Source organism: Typopeltis vanoorti, chromosome 5 (genome assembly GCF_054136105.1).
Source record: "Typopeltis vanoorti isolate ZY-2024b chromosome 5, IOZ_Tvanoo_1.0, whole genome shotgun sequence".
NCBI classification, from domain to species: domain Eukaryota; kingdom Metazoa; phylum Arthropoda; class Arachnida; order Uropygi; family Thelyphonidae; genus Typopeltis; species Typopeltis vanoorti.
Genome location: NC_143553.1, coordinates 72,185,431 through 72,209,808, shown reverse-complemented (window position 1 = coordinate 72,209,808; position 24,378 = coordinate 72,185,431). Strand labels below are relative to the sequence as shown.

The following is a 24,378-nucleotide window of genomic DNA, read 5'->3' as shown; positions in this document are numbered from 1 at the left end:
AGATGAAGTAAGTGCATTTCAGACCATAGGATATTGTGGTCCATATTTGTTCTGTGCAGTGTCAGCCCAGATTTCTCAGATTTCCTGTTACTGATGTAAGATTGTTGTTCTTGTATTCTTTTTTCCAATGAGCATCCAGTTTTTCTGAGTAAGAATGGTGGCAGTCACAAGGGATTTGGTAGATGCCAGTAACAGCTAGAGGGAAGCTATTATCTTCAGACGATATATAAACCATGATGATAATTTGTTGACAGGAATAAATGTAGTCATTAAAATTGTATTTCTTAACAATTCTGGAAATTGGTTCCAAGATGCCAGAAACATATGGGATAGGGACTTGGAGTATTGTTTCCTTGTTATTTGAACTAGGATTATAGAAATCAAAAAGACTTGTGATTCTTTCTGAGAAGTCATTGAGTTTCATATATTGTTTGATGTTTAAGGGTTCTTGCTGTAATTGTTGAAGTATAGAACATATAATATGAGCACATTACACTAGATTTGATAATTTCAATCTTCTGTGAGGAATGGTACGCAGGTTGCTGTTGAATGTAGCATCCAGTGAAAGTAGGCTTTTGATACGTTTTCAGTTTAAGTTTTCAAAGAATTACGGACAATTCGGCCAAACATACCCTGGAAAAGAATAAAGAAAAACTCAAGAAAAAATTCCACAGTTTGAAACAATTGCAAAATATGGCAGCCAATCACAGACAGGAATCCATCCAATCAGAAGACTTCCTCCCCGATAAACACCAACAACGAACAACAAACAAAGGAGACAAGGAGCGACCAACCACCGACAAGCAAGAACCATGTGATTAACCTATCAAGCCACACCCTAAACAACGGTGAACTTACGCTACTGAATAAAGGACTGAACCTCGCAATAGCACCTAAAAAGGTAAACAAATTGGATTTTATCCACCACATTGAAAGAGGCATCAGGTCCCTACCTAACAATATAGCAGATAAAATACGACTAGAAACCAGTAATGTCCTGAACACTAAGAAAACCATATAGAACAACCTGACAAAAACAGAATTAGCAGCAATTAAATCATTAAAAGCCAAACAAAATATAATAATAACGAAAGCAGATAAAGGCAATGCCACTGTTGTCCTTGACAGGTCAACATACATACTGTAAATGAATCAACTAGTAGCCAATAACAACACATATAAAATGGTAAATTATAACCCAACAAAAAGGATAAAGGATAAAACAAAAAAACTACTCCAGTCCATCACTTCTTGGCCACCAGACATGGTTAAAAAACTCAAACCCCGCTACGCCCCCCCCCCAGAATATATGAGGTTCCAAAAATACACAAACAAAACATGCCTCTTCGACCAATCGTGGAAGGAATAGACAGTCCCAATTACCACTTAGCCAAGAAATTAGCGGCAACACTCAAGGAGTTGGTAGGTCATTCCCCCTCCTACATAAAAAAACACACAACATTTTATAAACAAAATTAAAAACATAACACTCGACAAAGACGACTTATTAGTCAGTTTGACGTTTCTGCCCTTTTCACTAATGTCCCCATCAATGACACAATTCTCCTACTACAGAACAAATTTCCGCCTGACATTACGGCCCTCTTTGCCCACGTACTACAGTCCGGTTACTTCGTGTGGCAAAACAAATTCTACCTACAAAAAGAAGGTACAACCATGGGCTCTCCACTATCCCCCCCCCCCCGAATCACTAACTTCTACATGGAAACCTTTGAGCAAAGGGCTCTTGATTCCACCACGCTAAGACTGACAGTCTGGCTTAGATACGTTGACGACGTGTTCGCGATCTGGCCGCACAGGCGACAAACACTAAACACATTCCTTAGCCACCTAAACAAACAACATGAACGCATACAATTTACCATCGAAATCAAAAACCAAAATTCGCTCCTGTTCCTAGACACACTAGTCACACGTCTTCCTTCAGGCAGTCTATCCTTCACGGTCTACTGAAAACCGACACCCACTGGCCAATACATACATGCTAATTCACCACCACCCATCACAAAAATATGGAGTCATTAACACCCTTAAAAACAGAGCCACAACAATTTACTCTAACCAGCAAGCCCTGAAACAAGAACTAAAAATCATCAGTGACACATTCATAAATAATGGCTATAACAAAAATACTGTTAATAAAATACTCCATAAAACTACAACAAAAATGAATCTAGACTACAGCAAAACCATAGCCATCCCATACATTAAAGGGTTATCAGAAAAAATCAACAGAATCCTACAACATTATAACCTCAATACCACCTTTAAACCACCCGCTAAACTTAAAACCATATTCAACTCCTCTAAGGATCCTTTCCTCCGATTAGCACATCCTGGAGTCTATTGTCCGCTGCACCTGTAACTTACTGTACATTGGTGAAACAGGACGGACAATCCCTATACACAAGAAAGAACACATTAGACACATTAAATATAACCATTATGGTGAAGCAGGCCTCTCAGACCACGCACTCAACACCTTACACTAAATCAACTGGAAAAGCACCTGCTCTTTACACTGCACAAAAACCTGGTACAAAAGGAAATTTAAAGAATCCTGCGAAATCCTGATAAACCACCCACATATCAACAACAAAGATGGCATGAAAATTCCAAGGACCTGGATGGCACACATTCATCCTACCTAATATGTAAGATCCAGCAAAAGTCAGGACTCTAGCCAATCCTCAGCAAGTATTAGAAACCATTCCATACCAACTGGATGGAATGATGTTAATATATGTATATAGTAGACAACACCAATAATAGGACTCTAGCGTTGATGTATACTTTTTTATTTTTATTATTTTATTTATTTATTTTTATTTTTTATATTTTTATATTTTTTTATTTTTATTTTTTATATTTTTATATTTTTATTTTTTATTTTATTTTATTATTATAATTTTTTTTTTCACCAGAGGTCAGGCCAACAATTGTTGTAGCAGTTGGTCAGTGTTTTTAACAAACCACTTTGATTGTAGTATAGCTTGTTTCTTGTGTATAGTTGTATGCTCCAGAAGATGACCTTGACATAAAGGTCAAAACGTTGAATATAGATTTTAGTTATATTAAGCTAAAGTTTTTATTCAAACACGGTAGTTGTCTCCATAATTTTCAAAAATGCATTCGGATCACCATGTAAGCCTAAAAGATAGGCTTTTGATAAATGGAAGTAATTAGCTCACCTGGCGATTGGAGGAGTATAATGTCTAAAACGGATAATTTGCTGTCATCTTCTATTTCCATAGAAGAATTTTGACATTTTGACAAGATGACATTTTGACCTTTATGTCAAGATGACCTTGACATAAAGGTCAAAACGTTGAATATAGATTTTAGTTATATTAAGCTAAAGTTTTTATTCAAACACGGTAGTTGTCTCCATAATTTTCAAAAATGCATTCGGATCACCATGTAAGCCTAAAAGATAGGCTTTTGATAAATGGAAGTAATTAGCTCACCTGGCGATTGGAGGAGTATAATGTCTAAAACGGATAATTTGCTGACATCTTCTATTTCCATAGTAAATTTAATCGATGGATGTAGATTATTTGTATTAAATAAAAAAGTAGGTAATGTTTCTTCATTGTATGGCCAGATCACAAATGCATTTCTATATAGTGAACCAAAAATAAGGGCAGAGGTGTGTGTGTGTGTGTGTGGATGAGAACAGAAGATCTTCTAAATGTTCTAAATAGATGTTTACGAGAGTGGGCTTCCCATGGCAGTTCCTTCAACTTGACTAAACACTTTTTTTACAGTTAAGTAAAATAAAAGTAATAAAATAAATAGGTTCTATTTTTACTTAAAGAAAGCGTTGAAGCCTTACTTCACCTTCTGATCTTCATTGGAACAACTTCCGTTCACTAACTGAGATTTGGGAGAGTCTTATTCTAATCACACATCATTAATTTTTTACTACAGTTAATTCATAACTAATAATTCATAATCAGTGTTTCCTCAGTTATACCTTTGCATTGTTTTATGTATGGTATCACACTGCTCTCACCATTTCAAATCAATCCATTGTTTGCATTCTACCGTATAATTAACTAACACTGCTACTGCTGATGGCCTGTATTATTTATGCTGAGAGATATATGGCTTTATATATTTCTCATATATAAAGCCATATATAAATATTATTTATTTATTTCCCTGTGTATCTCTCAAAGAAATCTGTGGAGTGCTCTTTATGAGGTGGAACTCAATGTTTGTGAATTACCAAGTTTAGTTGATAGGCAGAAAAAAAGGGATATGGTATAAATCTTTTAAGTTACTAAAAGGATTTTATAGAGTAGATGCTAAGGAAATTTTTCAGTACATGATTTGTATGGGGAAGGGAGAAAGAGAGAGGGTGATTTCTTGTAGATGTGGTTTGGTAGGACTAGTTCTTTTGCTTGGGGAATTAGCTAATGAGTGAAATGCTAGAGGCAGTCATGAGTATTCTATAAATAAAGGAGCTTAAGAAGTGGTACAATAGGTATTGTGGTTAGTGGGGATCTCCCAAGATGAGTCTTCAGATTCCATATGGAGATGCCCATGTATTGCATTAACAATGATAACAATATAATAGCTGCTTACTATATTGAATTCTCAGGGATGAGGTAAATAGTTTATTGTCACACAAGATTAACTATAGTGAATTTAGGGAAATAAAGATTCCCACTCCATTCCCAGGAAATCAAGGAAATGGGCAAGAAACAAAACAAAGTAAGTGTTGAGAAACAGAACAAAGTAAGTGTTGAGAAACAGAACAAAGTAAGTGTTGAGAAACTGAACAAAGGGAATGATGGGAAAGTGTAATCAGTGACAAAACACAAAGGATTCTTAGGAATTATACATAAAGTACACAAATGACAACTTGAAAAAAATACAAGAAACAAGTGACCAAAAGAGAACTATCAAAGTATAGAAATTTAAATCCAGAATTAATGTGTAAATTTCAAATGCATAAAAGTGGTGTTAGAATAGAGGTATCAAACTATAGGCATGTTTGTATTTCTTACGTAGTTGTTAAGATTTTGGAGAAATTGGTAAGAACTCTTATACAGAATTGGGCAAAATTGCAGACCAGGTTGCATTTGTTAAAGGGATACATTTTTTAATCATCTGGTTACCTTTCACAGTAGAGTAACAAGAGCCAGGGGCTTCAGAAATCCACTTACTTGCTCCTTGCCACAGGTGTGTTATCAGAGACAAGTGATGAGGAAATTTTCAGCATTCTAAAAGCATTTCAATTTTTTTTTTTTTTTTGCATAGCTTATACTTTTTTGCATTTTAAAACATCTCATTAACTCAAGTTATCTGATCATGGGGGGGGGGGAGACAAATTTATTGAAGTGTGTTCAGTTGGAATTAAACTTCTGGATCTGACATTCTTAATTCGAAACACTACACGATTCCTTTTTAAAGAACCACAAAAACGCTTGTTATTTTATTTGCCTGTTTTCTCTCAAAGTCAAAACATAAACAACTCATCTTCACTTTCTTCCATCCCTTTACCTCCTTAAAGTCCAGGACTTTATTTTTCTTTCTATGTGAGTTTTTTCATATTAAATAAAAACTCAACCCACCATATCCTCTTCCCCTCAACAGTTGTTCTGTCATTGTCATAACATAACAGTTATAACTTTTAAGAGTTTTTATTTCTGTATGAATGACTTCATAAATATCTGCTCTTATTATTATTATTAACACCAGACCTCCATAGAGGCAAAAGACTCATCTTAAGACATGTTGTGATATGTTATCAAGTCCTACTGCCTTATTGACATCTAGCTTACCTAACTCTTCATCCACTTATTGTTTGCTCACCATTAAGTTGTCTCTCATTTCATTCTCTACACCGTTCATTTAATAAGCATAACTGACATCTAAATCATAAATTCAATAGCCTTGTTGCCAAGAAATCTCTCCTCACTCTGTTCCAGATAATTAGATTATTAAATGCAAGATTCTAACATCTCATTTGTTGAAATGAAAGCTTTACATTCCCTAAAACATAATAGTTACCTTATTATCACCAAAACTGACAAGGGAAAAGCTACAGTGGTTGTGGATTTGGCAAATTACAAAAGGAAAATTTTTCTTTTACTACACAGTTGTTTGACATACCAGGAACTGGATCATAATCCCACCAGCATACAACTTAAGAAATTAAACTGACTTCTAGATGAAGTTATGTCTTGATGCATACACCATAGAAAAGCTAAAAACTCATTTTGCCAGAACACGTGGGTTCTATGATTTACCAAAGATCCATAAGAAAGACACTCCACCTTTTCCCATAGTTGACTGCTAGATTCTCCTACTTATCTCACAGCTAAAATTTTAGCGCACCTACTGAAAGCTCATATTGGAACAAGTCCTGCTCGTTTACAATAAATTCATCCGATTTCCTAAATAAATTGGAAAATGTTTCCCTACAATCCACTGTTCTTATGGTGAGCTTTGATATAGAATCCCTGTTTACCAATGTACCTCTTAAGGAGACATTACAGCTACTTTCTGAATCATTCCCACAGGATATAATGAAACTATTCAACTTTGTAATGCATTCTGGATACTTTGTGAAAACAAATTCTACAACCAAGGGGAAGGAACTACCATGGGAAGTTCACTCTCCCCTTCTCTCACCAACTTTTATTTAGAGCATCTAGAAAACTTTCTTTTCGCATTCATGGACCCTCAACCTTTGTTTTGGGTTTGGTATATAAATGACATTTTTGCTGTGTGGCCTCACAATAAAGAAGCTTTATGTTTTAAGTTAACATAAATACTTTGAATCCACATATGAAATTCACTATGGAAATTGAAAGAGACAACAAATTATCCTTTCTAGATATTCTTCTCATCTGCTTACCATCAGGTGAATTAACTATGTCAGTGTATCGAAAACCTACTTCCACTGGATGCTTCATTCTTCAGCATTCTGTGCACCATCCATCTCAAAAGATGGGCATTATAAAAACTTTATTTTGATGTGCTAACACTATTTGATTTACTCTGCATCAATTACAGGAAGAACTTGTAAACATAAAATGGTATATGAAATTAAATGGCTTCTCAGAAAGGATTACACAAATCTGTTTGACTCCTACAAGCTTAACTTAAATAACAGGGGAAACAGTATGTCGAGTTCCAATTCCACATATTTCAGGTGTCTCAGAACAGATTTTCAGAATTCTGAAGAAAAACAATCTAGTGGCTACTTTTACACCTATCAATAAATTATCAACTTGTTTTTCCCTCTTCAAAAGATAAATGCTCCCCTATGTCTCTTTCTGGTGTATACCAATCGCCTTGTGATTGCCATCTGTCCTACGTCAGACAAACTGGATGCCCAGTAGAAAAGAGAACACAAGAACATCATAATATGGCTCAATTCAACCTGGAATAGAAACAAACCACAATATTCTTGGTCTGAAACTTGCTTATATGTTTGTTGTCGGTACAAATACGGTACAAATACAAATAAATTGTTTAAAGAGAGTGTTGAGGCCTTGCTTGACTGCCTGAACTTGAATTGGAATGACTGCCTACATTTAAAATATAGTAAAGGCATATCAAATTAATACATCAGTAAAGTTTTTTTTTTTTTATGGTTATCAATGATTAACTTATGTTTTCTCAGTTATACCATTATGCTGTTGTATCTATAACATCATCTGGCTCTTTCTGTTTCAAAACAATTGTTTGTGTTCTACCTTGGAATCAACGGTCATTGCCACCTGAGATGGCCTGACTATTTTTGACTCAAATACTTCAGCATGTAATTTTCAGGCTGAAGTATTTGGCTTTATCTAAATAAATAGTATTACTTATTCCTTGTGTTTTCATGTAAATAATTAATAGTAACTCTATGGTACAAGTATTTCTTTTACATAGAACTTTTGCATGCCCATATGCTCAGCTTATTCAAATCATTCTGCCGGTACTGCATGTCAGTTGCATTCCTAATTACCCTGTCTGTCTTTGCATCATCAGTGAATAGCTGTGTGTCTCCTGGTAAATCTTTCCCAATGTCATTATTGTAGAGATTAAAGAATAGACCAAGGACTTATCCCTGAAATACATCACTGGTCATCTTTAATCTTACAGATTCACATCCTCCATACACTACTTTTCATTCAGACATCCTCTTAGCCAAACCAGTAATTTATAATCCACTCCTATATCCTCCAAGTTATGCAACAGTCTTCCATGCTGAATCCTGTCAAATGAACCGCCGAACAAATCTCAGTCGTTCAAGGAACTGTGAAAGGGGCATCATCCAACTCCCGGCTCCAGCCCTGGGAAAAGAAGGACATCATTGAGGCCCAGAGGACTGACCCAATGTGTGTGTGTGGGGGGGGGGGTTACAAAAGAATATCAAATAAAGGAACCACATCGCATGGAATAGAGCCTTATGAGGACTTATACTTGGACAGTGACGGACTTCTGCTGTCCAAGCAAGGCATCACAGGGAGGTGGAGGGAAAAGATTATTGTTCCAGATGCCATAGTTCCTTGAGTGTTGTACACCTTCCATGATACCGATCTGGCAGGACACGAGGGATTTCATAGGACATGGAAGAGGATGACGGATAGGTACCTTTGGAAGGGAATGAGAAATGATGTGGAGGCATTTATGTCAAAGGAAGTCTCTCATCAGAGGTAAGGCCCCATCCAACCGTTCCCTCTCTCCTCACGTCCCTTTCAGGCCATGGCCATGGACATTGTGGGACCACTCCCCACCACCTCAATGGGGAACAAGTACATCCTAGTAGTAATAGATATATTCTCTAGGTTCCCCGAAGCTGTGGCCATGAAGGACCAGATGGCCAAGACAGTGGCTAGTAAACTCTTCAAAATGATATTTTCAAGGTATGGAACACCAGAAACCCTGTTGTCAGATTGAGGCACAAACTTCACTGCCGAGGTAATCCTACAGTTATGCAAATCATTAGGGATAAGGAAACTTTTCACCACCCCATATCACCCTCAGGCAAACGGGATGTGCAAGAGGATGAATCGCACTCTGAAGCTCACACTAGCGAAACTGGCAGGGGGCAGATCTCAGAGTGGGATACTCGCACTCTGAAGCTCACACTAGCGAAACTGGCAGGGGGCAGATCTCAGAGTGGGATACTCATCTCCCTCACACCCTTTTCGCCTGTAGAAAAGCCCTACATGCAGCCACCAGGGAGGCCCCCAACAGTAATACTCTATGGCTTTGAACCCTTGTTTCCAAATGATTTCAGAAGCTCCGGGGCAGAGACCGGTTTTGCCGACATTGATGAATACCTCAACAACCTTATTAGGGACAACAAGCTAGCCTATGACTGGTGGCTGAGTCTAGTGACAGGGTTTCCCAGCGTGCAAGACAATATACAAACAGGCTAAGGAAAATCAAGGACCTAAGGGAGGGTAACTTAGTGCTGATGGAGCAGAGCTTCAAAGGAAAAGGAAAAGGGGGGGAAATTTGGGGGTACAGCCAGGACTTTTGAGATAATAGAGAAAACAACACCTGTGACATTTAAAATTAAGGAAACGAACAGTTGAGGAAAGGTCATCACTGTCCATTCTGACCGCCTGAGGCTCTACAAAAAAAGATCCGAGAGGTTAGTCTGTTTTGGTGACTCATTGGAAAATGTCTAGGGGACAAAGAGGAGACAGAGGGGTAGGAACAAATACAAAAACAGAGAGAACTCGCCCCATGACAATCCGCAGTCACTGGGGAAGAGCATCTTCCAGATGAATATTTTCCCTGCCTCATGAGATGCAGAGACACCCCAGAGATGACCCACGAAGACGGAACCCGTGGGGGGGAATCGAAGCGAGCCTATGAAGTCAGAAGGAGAGGGGGATCGCTAAACCCCATGTCGAGGTACATGCTGAGACCCAGGCATTTTGTGTGTGTGTGTGGGGGTAACACTATTAAAGAAAAATTTTAAGATAAAGGGGGGCTTTGTTAGATCGTGAATGAGGCCTACCTTTACTAGACAGACACTCATTCGTGATCTAACAATGAAAGGAGCTTTAAACCAGAGAAATACCTGTATTGCTGGTCAAAATTGTATTGAAAAGAAATAAAGAAGGGGGGTAAAGTAAAGTGTAATATATAATTGTATATTGAGTGTAAAGTGTATCATATAATTGTATTGAATGAGTATCTAATTATTAAGTGTATATCCATTTACTTATTGAAAGGGAAAGATTGTGAATTATTTAATATGTGTAATTTTAATGAAGGAAAATAATGTGTATAAATCGAAATAAAAGAATGGCATGTGTAAGCTACAGCAAACAAAGAAAACGCGATGACTAAGAGCCTAAAGGGCATGACCTCGACAAGCCCATATTGGAACCTTACAACAAGGATTAACTAATTCTCTGTGAGGAGCTCTCTCATGGGTTCACAATGAAGCAATTTGATGCGACCGTGAATGGACGCTCCTTGGAAGAAAAAGGCGAATGATCGAAAGAACCAAAGGAGAAAAAAAGGGGGAGACAGAGAGTGAAGGACACAAGGTGAAAACACAGGCCAAGAAAAGGAGGTAGGAAGTGAGGATGATCTCCGACTTGAAAGGGATGGCTTGGGTCTAAGTGAAACTTGAACCATGATGTTTCCCCTTGAAGGATCCAGAAATCCCAAACAAGCACCTCAGATGTTCCCAGCTAACGGCGAAATTTCAGTGCGCGTGAATCCATGAGACGGGAAGGAAAAGAATCTGCAGTGTGAATAAGGATCCAACCAGCATGCACACGTGACTTGCACGTGGTGATTCAGTGAAACAGTGAGCAGCCAGAAACGGTAAGGCAATTTTGTCCTTTCTAAAGTGAAGTGAGAGTGCTGAAGGAAAACACGTTAAGCAGTTTCACTAAAAGGAAAACTGAAACTAATTCATTTGTTAGAGTAGCTTTAGGAACATTGGACTGGTAGTCCGAAGAGCCATGTGAAGTGATTCTTGCTCAATCTAATATGTAAATGTGACCTTAGCTCTTTTCCCTGAGATTTTGTCTAGATAAATTTGTATTAATTTCCCAAGTGCATGCCTTTCTTAGAGAATGACAAATGTGTTAATATGTGAGATTTTCATGTGATATTGTTTGAATATCTTAATATAACTAAGATAGCAGAAGAATTGATCATTTCATGTTTAATGTAATTTTAATAGTGTAAAATAAAACTTTATGCTTTGTCATTTGAAATCCTGGTATTAAATTTGTGTTTGAGACCGACATTTGCCACTCACTAAATTACGAACCATGATTAAGGGGAAAGAAAGATATAACAAATAAGAAAGAGAAGGGGCCACGCTGCAACATTTTTGAGAGCCCAAACATATCTAAGGTATAATAACTCTAACTGGTACAGTATAAATATAAATTTGTTAGGGTTTGTTACCTAGGGAAAACCTTACAATCCCTGACCACAGAGAAAGTAGTTATAAGGCACATTCAGAATCAAGTAACATTAACACTCCAAAGTACGATCTAACAACTCTCTGTCAACCAGTTTTTGTATGTGATCTCTTAACAACTTTTCCAAATCTTTGCCACCCCATCTAAGATAATGATAATTAAACACATCGGTCTTTGCACTTCCCTTGTGCAGTGAGATTATCATACATTCATTTCACTTCACTTAAGATATAGATAGACACTTCAGTCTTTGCACTGCCCTTGTGCAATGGGATTATCATACATTATCAGGTCATCAGTTAGTACATGTCACATTGTTTTCTGTGAAATGTTCTTCTCTTGCAACATCACTTTCTGCTTTCTCACAGGATTACAGTAGAGGATTGCCTTCACACTCCTGACAAGCTGCTGTGTCCTAACACAGCATGGTTGACCTGTTCTTTAACGTTTAGATATGTCAGATATATCAATCTGCACAGAATCAAATGAAAAAATTACTGCTTCACTATAGTAAGCATATTTCAAAAATGACAGGTTGTTTTGGAATCAGCAGTGGATCTTAAACCAATGAAATTTCAATAAATATGGTTGTCAACTCCCCGAGATATGGGTTGGAATTCTTAGACCTTCCATCCAACAAACAAGGCTGCTTACCAGTATCCATAGAAGACTCCTGTCCTTGAGCTTTAATTATTCACTGTAATCACTTTTGTTTTACTTGTGTGCATGTTACAGTTCTTCTGTTGTATCTCTGGTGATGTGCCTGTGACAGAGATGAAATACTGAAGTCATTAAAACAAAAACAAAAAAAAAACTTTTATCATAGTCCTTTTAGATTTATTTGATAATGTAAAATTATTACTTTAATTATAACCTTTCAATATTAATTAGAATGATTTTACTTATCTTATGTGATATTCAAAACATTTTTTTCCCTAAAAAATAGCTTAATAATTTGAAAAATCTTATTTTCATTATTTATATGGGAAGTTTATGTAGCTGTATATTTTGCAATCTTTAAGGAAAAGAGAAATTCTTTTCCTTAAAGAATTTTTTTTCTTTAAGGAAATGTTTTCTTCTTTTGCACTAGATACTTTTTAAGGGAATTGATAAAGTAAAGGACAGAAATATGGCCAGTTTATCTTTAGGACTTGAATTTGCTTTTAAGGAATTCCAAAAGGTGTGTGTATGATTTAATTTTCTATAAGAGATTTTACATAAAAAGAAGTGAATGTAGAAAGTATTTCTTTGTTTATTTATTTATTTATTTTGCTTAGTTATCAAGTTATTTGAAATCCTGGTATTAAATTTGTATATTCTAGTTTTAATCCTATATCCAAACCTAAACAAACAAAGCTTGCATATGAAGTACAACAAGCATATATAATGATACCTTGCAAAGGTATTTCACAGAATACCACATGGAACTGTGTTGCATAAATTGGAGTGAATACAGATGGATATGAAGCTGTGAATTTGTATTTGAGAGATATCAGAAAGTGGTTTATGGAGGAGTTGAGTCCAGAAGACAGGTAATTAGTGGTGCACTGCACGACTCAGTACTTATTCCTCTGGTGTTTAATTTGGAGATTCATGATATAGGAAGTATTTAGATTTTTGCTGATGAGGCAAAGCTAGAAAGAGTGATAATCCATGAAAATGATGTAGAGCTCTTGCAGGATGACTTAAATGACTTGTGGACAGAGAGTTGAAGTTTAGATGACATATTGCAAAGGTAATATGTGGCAAAGTGTAAGTTGCACTTTGGGAAGATTATATTGATGGAACTGAACTGCAGGAAATTAATGAGGCCATGAATTCAGAGGTGATTGTGGACTGAGAGTTGAAGTTTAGATGACACATTGCAAAGGTAGCCAAAACAACATCAGATTATGGGTTGTTAAAGAACATGCTGACAGGCAAGGATAGGAGTTATTATTCCCCTTTATAAGGCTTAATAAGCCACATTTGGACTACTGTACACAAATCTGGCAGCCTGGATTCCATGGGGAAGGAAAAAGTGATGAAGAGGATCCAGAGATAAGTGATGAAGATTGTAGCAGGTCTATGGGATGCTCCTTATGAGAATAGATCAAAGGTTTGTGTGCTTTAAAAACTTAGCTGATAGGGATAAAAGAGGAGAAATAATAGTAGTATATAAATTATTAAAGGAATTTTATAGGATTGACACAATGGAGAATTTTTTAAGCACATAACAGGAAGGGAAAGAACAAGGGATCGCCCCTGGGAATTGTGTAAAAGTGGTTAGAAAAAGTGTCAGGACTAGATTTTTGCATGGAAGCTGGTGAATTGATGGAATATCAGAGGTAGTTGTGAGTGCTGCTTTGTCAGTGAATAAGTTCAAGAAGAGATATGATATATGTCTGAATAATGGTTGGTATGAGAATAAGGTGCCTCTCACAGTGAGTCGTCAGCCTCCATGAAGACACTTGTACAATAATAATGTGATTTTTGATTTTTTACTTATAGAGTCTTATTTAATGAAAAATCCAGTATTTTTCATTAAATAAGTAATGGTTACTTATTTAATGAAATAAGTAATCATTTCTAGTAAGCAATCATTAATAAGTAATCATTATGTTTGGTAGTATATATTAGCTGGGCATTTTTACACAATGTGGTTGTGCAAGTATGGTTATTCTGCAAAGATTATTTTATAAAAAGACACATTTCATTATCTAATAGTTCTTTAACTAACATCATTTTTCCATATCATTTGGCATTTCTTATATAATTTTGGTGTCATGTAATGAATCAAAACATACATATACTCCATAACTTATCTTCCCTTTGGTTAGATGGCATAATCACGTAATTCGACCATTAGGATAATGTTGGTATTCAAAGAAATGCTAAATATCTCATATGAGGAGAGCACAAGATGAAAGTTAATTTTATATTGCTTTTGGTTTTGATTTGATTTCAGATGGGTTTTTATAAATTTAGTTTTTATTCTGGTTTTAGTTTACTTTAATTTTAGGGCAGATGGCTTGTGATGGTACAAAAAAAAAAACCAAACAAACTTTTTTGTTTAGTTTTTTTCATGTTGTTTTTGTTTCAAGATCACTTGCAAAATATATAAAATAAAGCTAGTACATCAAACAATAAAGAAGCCATTAAATATTAATTCCTTCACTTTGGTGGTATGTTGCATTTTTAAATAGAATGCATGTTTCGTGGCAATCCCATTTCCTCTCTCTCTCTCTCTCTCTCTCTCTCTCTCATTGGTTATTTCTTACCTTTAAAATTATTTGATGATGAGAGGTAAACTTAAAGAGACACTGTGAAAAGAATGTTTCCAAGGTGCAAAGATAAGGATGGTATTGAAGCTGTTAGTTTGCAGAAGAGAACAGTGAAAGAGTTGATTGTTTTGGCAGGCACAAATAATTTTAAAGGTAAGAAATATGCATTGAGAGAAAGAGAGAGGATGTGAAAGAGTCATTGAAAGAAGAGTAAATGAAGAATAAGAATATGAATGTAAAGATTGTGAGTCTGCTGTGTCAGTATGATATGGCAGAATTAATATGCACCATTATTGCTAATGAGTCAACGAGAAGATTGCGCAAGAGGAAGAGTGTGCAGTTTAGAGATGTATTATTCTAGTAGTATGACTTATACGTTGGTTAGACATAACTGGTAATTAATTTACGGAATTAACAACGCATATGAAGTATATTAATTAAAGATAACTTTAATGAATCACTTCTATATTTCGGCAATGTCACATTGCCATCTTCAGGAACATAAAGATATGGTATGTGCACTAAGGAACTAACAAAGCAAATGAGGAAGAAAGTAAGAAACTAATTTTGTTCCTAAAGTCCTAATGGTGCCCTCTTGCGGGCTAATTTGGTAGTCTTGGCAGTTGGGCTGAAGTTCTCATAATGAAATTTTCCCAAATTTGGGGCAGTTTCATGCACCCAAATTTGTTGAGGTTAGGAACGTTTTTTAGAGCTGCTGAAGATTCTTTGAATAATCTTTCGTATTTAAACTTGCTGCGATGGATTATTTTTGTTTTCTTCCAACGAATTTTATGGTAGGTATCTAAGGCATGGTCTGCCAACCCAGAGCGGCTGTACTGGTGAAACCGGATGTAGTCTTGGTGTTCTGAAATCCTGATATTTTTTGTTCTGCCTGTTTGGCCAAAGTAGGACAATTTGCAGCTACAAGGGACCTGGTATACACCAGGTAGGTCTAGGGGAAGTGGTTGGTCTTTGGTAGAGCGGATAAGGGATGCCAACTTTTTATATGGTCTGTAACAGGAAGTAAGGTCATATTTTTTGAGGATATTAGTTATTTTTTCAGAGGTGCCCTGGATGTAGGGGATAGTGATAGACTTGGTGTAGTCTTTATTGTGGAGGGGGGGGGTTGTGGTTTATAGGTTTTAATATTTTTTGGATTTTTTGGGGGTTATAGCCATTGGCTAAGAAAGTGTTGAGGATGTGGTTTAGTTCCATAGTCAGGGCCTTGTCATCTGAGCAGATTAATTTTGCCCTGTTATATAGTGTTTTTATCACCCCATATTGTTGTGAGGGGGGGGGTGGGATTGCTGGTGAATGTATCTGCCAGTGTGGGTGGGTTTTCTGTAAACAGAGAAAACCAAAGATCCATCAAGCTGGCGGGTGATTAAAGTGTCTAGGAAGGGGAGGGTGTTGTTTTCCTCTTTTTCTAAGGTGAACTGGATTCTGGGATGTTGGTTGTTTAAGTGTGTTAGGAAGGAGTGGAGTGTGTCTGAGCCATGTGGCCAAATAGCAAACACATCATCCACATAACGAAGCCAAATAGTGGGTTTTTGTGGGGCAGAGTTTAAGGCTTTCTCTTCAAATGTCTCCATAAAGAAATTGGCCAAGGGTGGGGAAAGTGGTGAACCCATGGCTGTTCCCTCTATCTGTTTGTAGAACTTTCCTTGCCAAACGAAATAGCCTGAGTTCATTGTGAACTGAAATAGGGCTGAGATATCGGGAAGAAACTTGGCTTGGATGAGCTCAAGGGTTTCTTTGAGTGGGACATTAGTGAATAGGGAGGAGACGTCAAAACTGACCATTATGTCAGTGTGTTGGAGTGTGAGGTTTTCTATACTGGCTTTAAAGTGGGCTGAGTTTTTTATGTGTGATGGTGTGTTGCCAGTGTAGTGTGTGAGCGTTTTGGCTAAATGTTTGGCTAATTTATATGTGGGGGAATCAATGTCATCCACTATGGGACGCAATGGCACATTTTGTGTGCCAAATAGAGCGTGGAATTCGCAACCTGCCTAATCATATCGCCAACAACGTGAGACTGGATGTAGTCGGTGTTCTCACTAAACCCAAACCTCCGAAATCCAACTTATCCAAAAACGAATATACAGCCCTACAAGAATTAAAAAACAACAAAAAAATAGTAATCACCAAAGCTGATAAGGGAAGCACCACTGTGGTACTCAATCAAAAAGACTACAAAGGTAAGCTAAATTCTTTAATACGAGACCGTACTACTTACCTCCCCATTGAATATAATCCGACCAACTCTCAGATTAGAACTATCCACAGACTCCTTAAGTAGGTCACTTCTTGGCCTGTGGAAGTCACCAACAAACTTAAACCTTATAACTCTAGACCCCCCCGATTATATGGACTCCCAAAAATACATAAACAAAATGTGCCATTGCGTCCCATAGTGGATGGCATTGATTCCCCCACATATAAATTAGCCAAACATTTAGCCAAAACGCTCACACACTACACTGGCAACACACCATCACACATAAAAAACTCAGCCCACTTTAAAGCCAGTATAGAAAACCTCACACTCCAACACACTGACATAATGGTCAGTTTTGACGTCTCCTCCCTATTCACTAATGTCCCACTCAAAGAAACCCTTGAGCTCATCCAAGCCAAGTTTCCTCCCGATATCTCAGCCCTATTTCAGTTCACAATGAACTCAGGCTATTTCGTTTGGCAAGGAAAGTTCTACAAACAGATAGAGGGAACAGCCATGGGTTCACCACTTTCCCCACCCTTGGCCAATTTCTTTATGGAGACATTTGAAGAGAAAGCCTTAAACTCTGCCCCACAAAAACCCACTATTTGGCTTCGTTATGTGGATGATGTGTTTGCTATTTGGCCACATGGCTCAGACACACTCCACTCCTTCCTAACACACTTAAACAACCAACATCCCAGAATCCAGTTCACCTTAGAAAAAGAGGAAAACAACACCCTCCCCTTCCTAGACACTTTAATCACCCGCCAGCTTGATGGATCTTTGGTTTTCTCTGTTTACAGAAAACCCACCCACACTGGCAGATACATTCACCAGCAATCCCACCCCCCCCTCACAACAATATGGGGTGATAAAAACACTATATAACAGGGCAAAATTAATCTGCTCAGATGACAAGGCCCTGACTATGGAACTAAACCACATCCTCAACACTTTCTTAGCCAATGGCTATAACCCCCAAAAAATCCAAAAAATATTAAAACCTATAAACCACAACCCCCCCCCTCCACAATAAAGACTACACCAAGTCTATCACTATCCCCTACATCCAGGGCACCTCTGAAAAAATAACTAATATCCTCAAAAAATATGACCTTACTTCCTGTTACAGACCATATAAAAAGTTGGCATCCCTTATCCGCTCTACCAAAGACCAACCACTTCCCCTAGACCTACCTGGTGTATACCAGGTCCCTTGTAGCTGCAAATTGTCCTACTTTGGCCAAACAGGCAGAACAACAAATATCAGGATTTCAGAACACCAAGACTACATCCGGTTTCACCAGTACAGCCGCTCTGGGTTGGCAGACCATGCCTTAGATACCTACCATAAAATTCGTTGGAAGAAAACAAAAATAATCCATCGCAGCAAGTTTAAATACGAAAGATTATTCAAAGAATCTTCAGCAGCTCTAAAAAACGTTCCTAACCTCAACAAATTTGGGTGCATGAAACTGCCCCAAATTTGGGGAAATTTCATTATGAGAACTTCAGCCCAACTGCCAAGACTACCAAATTAGCCCACAAGAGGGCACCATTAGGACTTTAGGAACAAAATTAGTTTCTTACTTTCTTCCTCATTTGCTTTGTTAGTTCCTTAGTGCACATACCATATCTTTATGTTCCTGAAGATGGCAATGTGACATTGCCGAAATATAGAAGTGATTCATTAAAGTTATCTTTAATTAATATACTTCATATGCGTTGTTAATTCCGTAAATTAATTACCAGTTAGAGATGTATTAAGTGAATTTGTTGGACAAAAGGATTTATACTTGCTGTTGACTACATTTGAATAGTTTTGAAGTTAGCTGCCTGACAGGAAAGAGTCGTTTAATGAGAGTCTGAAGTGCAAAAAATAGAGATGTTATGGAGGAAGGGGGGGGGGGGATGCAGTGAAGTGTGCAAAGTCTCTAGCCATTCCATGATACAAATGAATTGAATGCAGAATAACTGTGAACAGCTGAATGTAGTTTCCCTGGTTACAAATTTTTGTGGGTTGATAATGACGTAATACAAGGGTAACTGTATCATGTTACATTTGTGTATATGCAATTCAACATCCCCTTGGGATGATGAATTGCATATACACAAATGCCAAAAATTTCAGAAATAAAAAAGAGGTGTTTTTGGTATTGGTCAGCATGACGTTGGCATCAGCGAGACCTGGTTGACAAATAATGGAGTACAAGGGTTTTTGAAAAGTTTGATAAAAAAAATAAGTTTTTTTTTTTTTTTGATAAAAAAAACAAATTTTTTATGAAAAAATCATCTTTATTTCTCAACATAGTCTCCATTGATGTCTACACATTTGGTCCAGCGAGTTTCCAATTTTTTCATCCCATCTAAAAAGTAGGATTTGTCAAATTGATGAAAGAGCACTTTTTTGTGTTGAAATCTTAGCTGTTTTTTCTTCAGTTCTTTTAAATGGTCCCAATGATGCATAATAGACTCCTGTTATTGTCTTACCCTTTTCCAAATAGCCTATAATGATAATTCCTTGGGAATCCCAAAAAAACAGTGGCCATCACCTTCCCAGCTGACAAAACGGTCGTTGCTTTTTTTCAGTGCTCTTTCACCGGGCATTGTCCACTGTTTTGACTGCTGTTTGGACTCAGATGTGTAGTGGTGGATCCAAGTTTATTCTACAGTCATTAATTGATGCGAATTGCGATTAAACATTGCCAAACACTGCGTGGAAATGTCTTTTTGCATGTGTTTTTGATTGACAGTCAACATTTGCGGTATCCATCACGCAGCTTTTTCATGTTCAATTTTTTATGCAGGATATTATACATCTATTCAGTTGAGATGTCTACAATCTCATCAATCTCACGCGCTTTCACTCGGCAGTCTTCCATAAGAACACCATGGATTTTGTCAATCATTTCCTTCGTAGTGACCTCAGTCGGGCATCCAGAGTGTGCTTCATCTTTGATGGACTTATCACCATGTTTAAACTCATTTATCCAAAAATAAATAGTCTTTAATGCTGGTGCAGAATCTCCATGAACCGTATCTATCTCGGCTTTGATCTGCATGGCCTTCTTGAAATAAAAGTATTTTATTATTTCACAAAACTTGTTTTTCTCCATTTTTATGAAAAATGTGAACACAGTCATTTTAAATGTTTTGCAAATGAGAACTACACTTCTCACGTGGCTAAAATTTTGTCAGGAGGTCATGAAAAAGATGATACATGCCAACACTGGTATGAATGAACATATTTGTCACTGTCTATTGGAAATTTATCAAACTTTTCAAAAAACAACCCTCATAGTTACATGGATAGAATACACTGCTTGGAAAGAAGTCAACAGATGCCATAGTGTGAGAAACAAACAGCCATGGCACCCACCTTAATAAGATAGGACCTCCTTGTGCTGCAATGACTGCAGCACTCCTATGGGGGAAGGGCATAATTTCCACAATCATATGATAGCGATCATTGGGAATTTTGGACTATTCTTCCATTAGGCATGTAATGAGGTCCTGGGCTGTTGTGGTGTGGATGTCCCTTGACCTCACCTGATGCTTCAGTACATTCCACAGATGTTCAGTAGGATTATGCAGTTACAGCAGCAACATGACCTGGTGCATTATCTTGCTGAAAGAGACAATGGTCAGTTCTGTAGAAATGCCACAAAGTAGTAAATACCATAAAGTAGGAAACATTGCATTGTCCAGAATGTTCAGATACTTTTCGGAGTTCAGTGTTTGTGGCACTACAAACACATGTCCAAGACTAAACCAGGAAAAACAGTACCATACATCACAGGAATAAATGGGATGGTAAGAAACGTTTCATTTAGTGTTAGGGTGATCAGCATTCATTTCAGTAAAATTATGGAGGCTACAACTGTGTTAGCAATAATTACAGGGGGTCCTCAACATGCGTCATTTCGACTTTACGGCAGTAATCCCATAAATAATTTAAAAAATAAATTTAGACTTGAAGCAGCGTGAAGTAAAATTCAAATGTCGTGGGCGAACTTGTTTGTGAGTGCAGCAGAAGAATACGCCGTTACGTGCCGTTTGTTTGGGAGAGGTGGCATCGCTTGGGTCCCAGCATACACTCTTTGGGGTACTGCATGCTTTGTTTACGTCCGCTCTCTCACTTTTGTGTTTGTGTTTTTTTGTGACTTTTTAACCCTTCAATATGACTCCCAAATGTAAGGCAGACTCTTCCAATGGCAGTGTGTCGAAGAAAAGGAAAGCCATTACATTAGAAGTAAAATTAGACATTATTAAAAGGGCAAAAAAGGGAGTTGAACTTAAGTTGTACCACAGTCGGGACTATTATTGTTTTTTTTAATCACCTGTAAAGAATGTACAGTTTCATTTGTCATTTTGTGGATTGTTCTCATTTTTATGAGAACAATCCCCACATTATTACAGTTTCATTTTTGTCATTTTTCTGTGCTATACAGTAATTTATGTTCTCCTTTTCATTTTCCTATGGCATAGTTCTGTTTCTTGATATATACGTATGACTTTAGGGTTTTTAGGTTAGGTAAGTATCTTAGGCTATAGTAATTCCAACTTGCATCGAAAATTGCCTTACGTCGGTCTGTAGGAACGGACTCCGACGTAACTCGAGGACCCCCCCCCTCTTGTAATGTACTTTAATTTCCCAACATTTCTACCTTCATATTAAGTTCATCATCTGAAGTATACATATATGTGTATACAAAGACAAGCTATATTACATTTCAAACAGTAAGCCAAGTGACAATCATTTGATCAACCATTATTCTATTGGTCTGACCTCTAGTGAAAAAAAAAAAAAAAAAAAAAATCCTACTCCAAAGCTATATTCTATTTATAACATCATCGAGAACAAATTCATATAGATAGTTTTAATACAGCAAAAGTGGTGGCCTAATCCATAATTTAACAAATGTTAAATTATAGATTGCATTGTTAGATTAGAGTTAAGATCTTAGATTGCTTACAGTCCTAATTATAATTAACTCTTAAACCAAAAGGTTAAGTGGGTAGAATATGTGCCATCCATATTTTTGGTATTTTTAGACCACCATTATTGTTAAGTTAGGGTGGTTGATAAGAATTTCACAGGCCCCCTTCATTCTTCTTCATTCTCCTCCTATAAGCCTAGCTCGAACAAATATCCTATATTGACAAATACCTGTAATTTTTGGGTTGAAATATTTTGCTATTCGCTCTTTTCCTTATGTTATCATGTTAATTTGTTAGGAATTTGTAATATTTACTATAAGGAAATGTATTCCAGTTTGGTAAACAGGAAAAGAGGTGATAAGACATAAGTTGTTGAGAACTAATTAACCAAGCTGACACTAGAAAGATTTTCCAAAAGGTAGAACAAAGAAAGATTTCCAGGGTAGAGCCATCCCTGGAATTCACATCAAAGAAGTGGTGAGAGAGTGAGCAAATGAGAAGAACCTTTTTGAATGGAGAATGGTGATTAGTGTATGGAATGCACTGCTTTGTATTTGGTATATATGGTGAGTATACAGATACTAAATTATATTCAGGAGCAGATTAACTTGTGGCATTCAAAGTAGACTTCCTATAATGTGTCCCCTTGCTCCATGGGAGTAGTAAGATGAAGATGATAAACCATACTAATTTGCTCTTATATCTTCATAATACTTGCTAATAGTCGAATCAAAAATCAGCTAATGCCTTTTTATTCCCACATAGGGAGTAGGCAAGGCCGTTTTAGCCCTATCTAACTTTCGGAGACTGAGTGGGCAGTTCAATCTTCACTGGTACCCAATCATAGATAGCTGGCCCAAGGCTATCACTAATTAAGCAGCACGCAGTGAAGAGACAGCTCAACAAGAGCTGCCATCTCGCGTGATCCCTAACACAATATATTTAATGTCTGAAATAGTATAGGTTCTATGGTTGATTTTCTTGAATTTTTGGGAGAAAAATCCCGCTTGCCCTTGCCAGAGATCGACTAACTTGGGAACCAGTCGAAAAAAGGCTTAGAAAAATTTCCTCTAGTCGCCGACTAGATTTAAAACCAAGTCTTACTTCATGTGGTCAAGTGCCTTGGTGTGCAAATGCCACATCCACTGAGATATGCAGGCTTAAGTAAAACTTGCTAGCTAGAATGTTAATAAATAGGAATACTGAATAAATAAATATAATCCCACAGTCATTCAATATGACAGAAATGGGATACTCTACATTTTTCATTTACTTATTTCATATGAAGTTCAACAATTCTCATTCCATTATTTGTCATTGTTCAACATTATTATTATTATTATTATTATTATATGGACATCTCCGTGAAGTTGAAAGACTCATCGTAGGAGATCCACACTTATTCACACAATCATACCTCTCCTTAAATTTGTTCACTCTTGGAGCACTCAAAGCTACCTAGGGCAACTCATTTCATTAATTCATCACTCTCTAAGCAAAGCACCTAATCTGCACACCCTTACTAACTCTTATCTTACACAACTCCTGGGGAATTACCCCTTGTGCTCACCCTACTACTCATGTATTGAAAAATTTCTTTTGTGTCCCCTCTCCTCCTGCTGCCTACCAAACCCACACATCCTCAATCTATCCTCATAGGGAGCATTCCACAGACCTATCACCAGCTTGGTCACTAGTCTCTGAATTCTCCCCCCATCTCCTGATCTTCAAGAAGCTCAGATAATGAAATCTGTGCATAGCAGTCAAGATGTGGTTGAATCATTGCCTTATAAACAGGTATAATAATCTCTCTATCTTTACTTGTCAATGTTTTCTTCAACATCCAAGTAATCCTCTGAGCTATTTTGCCACCTAATGCAACATGTCCTCTGAAATTCAAATCTCCCCCCCCCCCCCGATCCTTAGCCTCATTAATTTCCTGTAATCCAGTACCATCAGTATGATACAAAATATGCAATCTTTTCATCCCAAAGTGCATTACCATGCATTTTGCAACAGAAATTGGCAAACATTGTCCTTTGCCCACACTGCCAATTTATCTAAATCTGTAGGATATCTACATCACCTTTATCAACTATTACCCTCCTCAGTTTTGCAGCATTAGCAAACAACTGAAACCCCCCCCCCTAAATCTTTTAATATATCAATAATATACAAATTAAAGAGTAGTTGCCCTAGTATAGAGCCCTGGGGAACTCCACTTTGCCATATACCACCCTCTGATGTATATCTGTCAGACTCTCCCCTCCATCTATGCCACAAACTTCATATCCATTCTCATTTGCTTCAACTTAGGTTAATAGTTATCCACATGGTACTCTGTCAAATGCCTCTGCAGAGTCCAGCAGTATCATGATGTAGCCATTTCCTTTATCCATTTCTGCTGTCACTTCATTATAAAATTTGAATAAATTACTAAGGTAACTAATGCCTACCTTTTGCAAAGCCATGCTGCTCCTTATAGGATATTTCATTCCTATTAATCCATTCCTGAATT

At 37.1% G+C, this 24,378-nt stretch overlaps 1 protein-coding gene across 1 annotated transcript in view; it reads left to right on the top strand.

Annotated features, from left to right (window-relative positions):
• Positions 1 to 24,378, top strand: part of LOC150106522 (voltage-dependent calcium channel subunit alpha-2/delta-1-like) — a 174,987-nt gene that overhangs the window by 79,852 nt on the left and 70,757 nt on the right. The window contains exon 3 of the mRNA XM_090393425.1: positions 12,526 to 12,615. Coding sequence (XP_090249551.1) covers positions 12,526 to 12,615 — 90 coding nt within the window. The remainder of the gene's footprint in view (positions 1 to 12,525; positions 12,616 to 24,378) is intronic.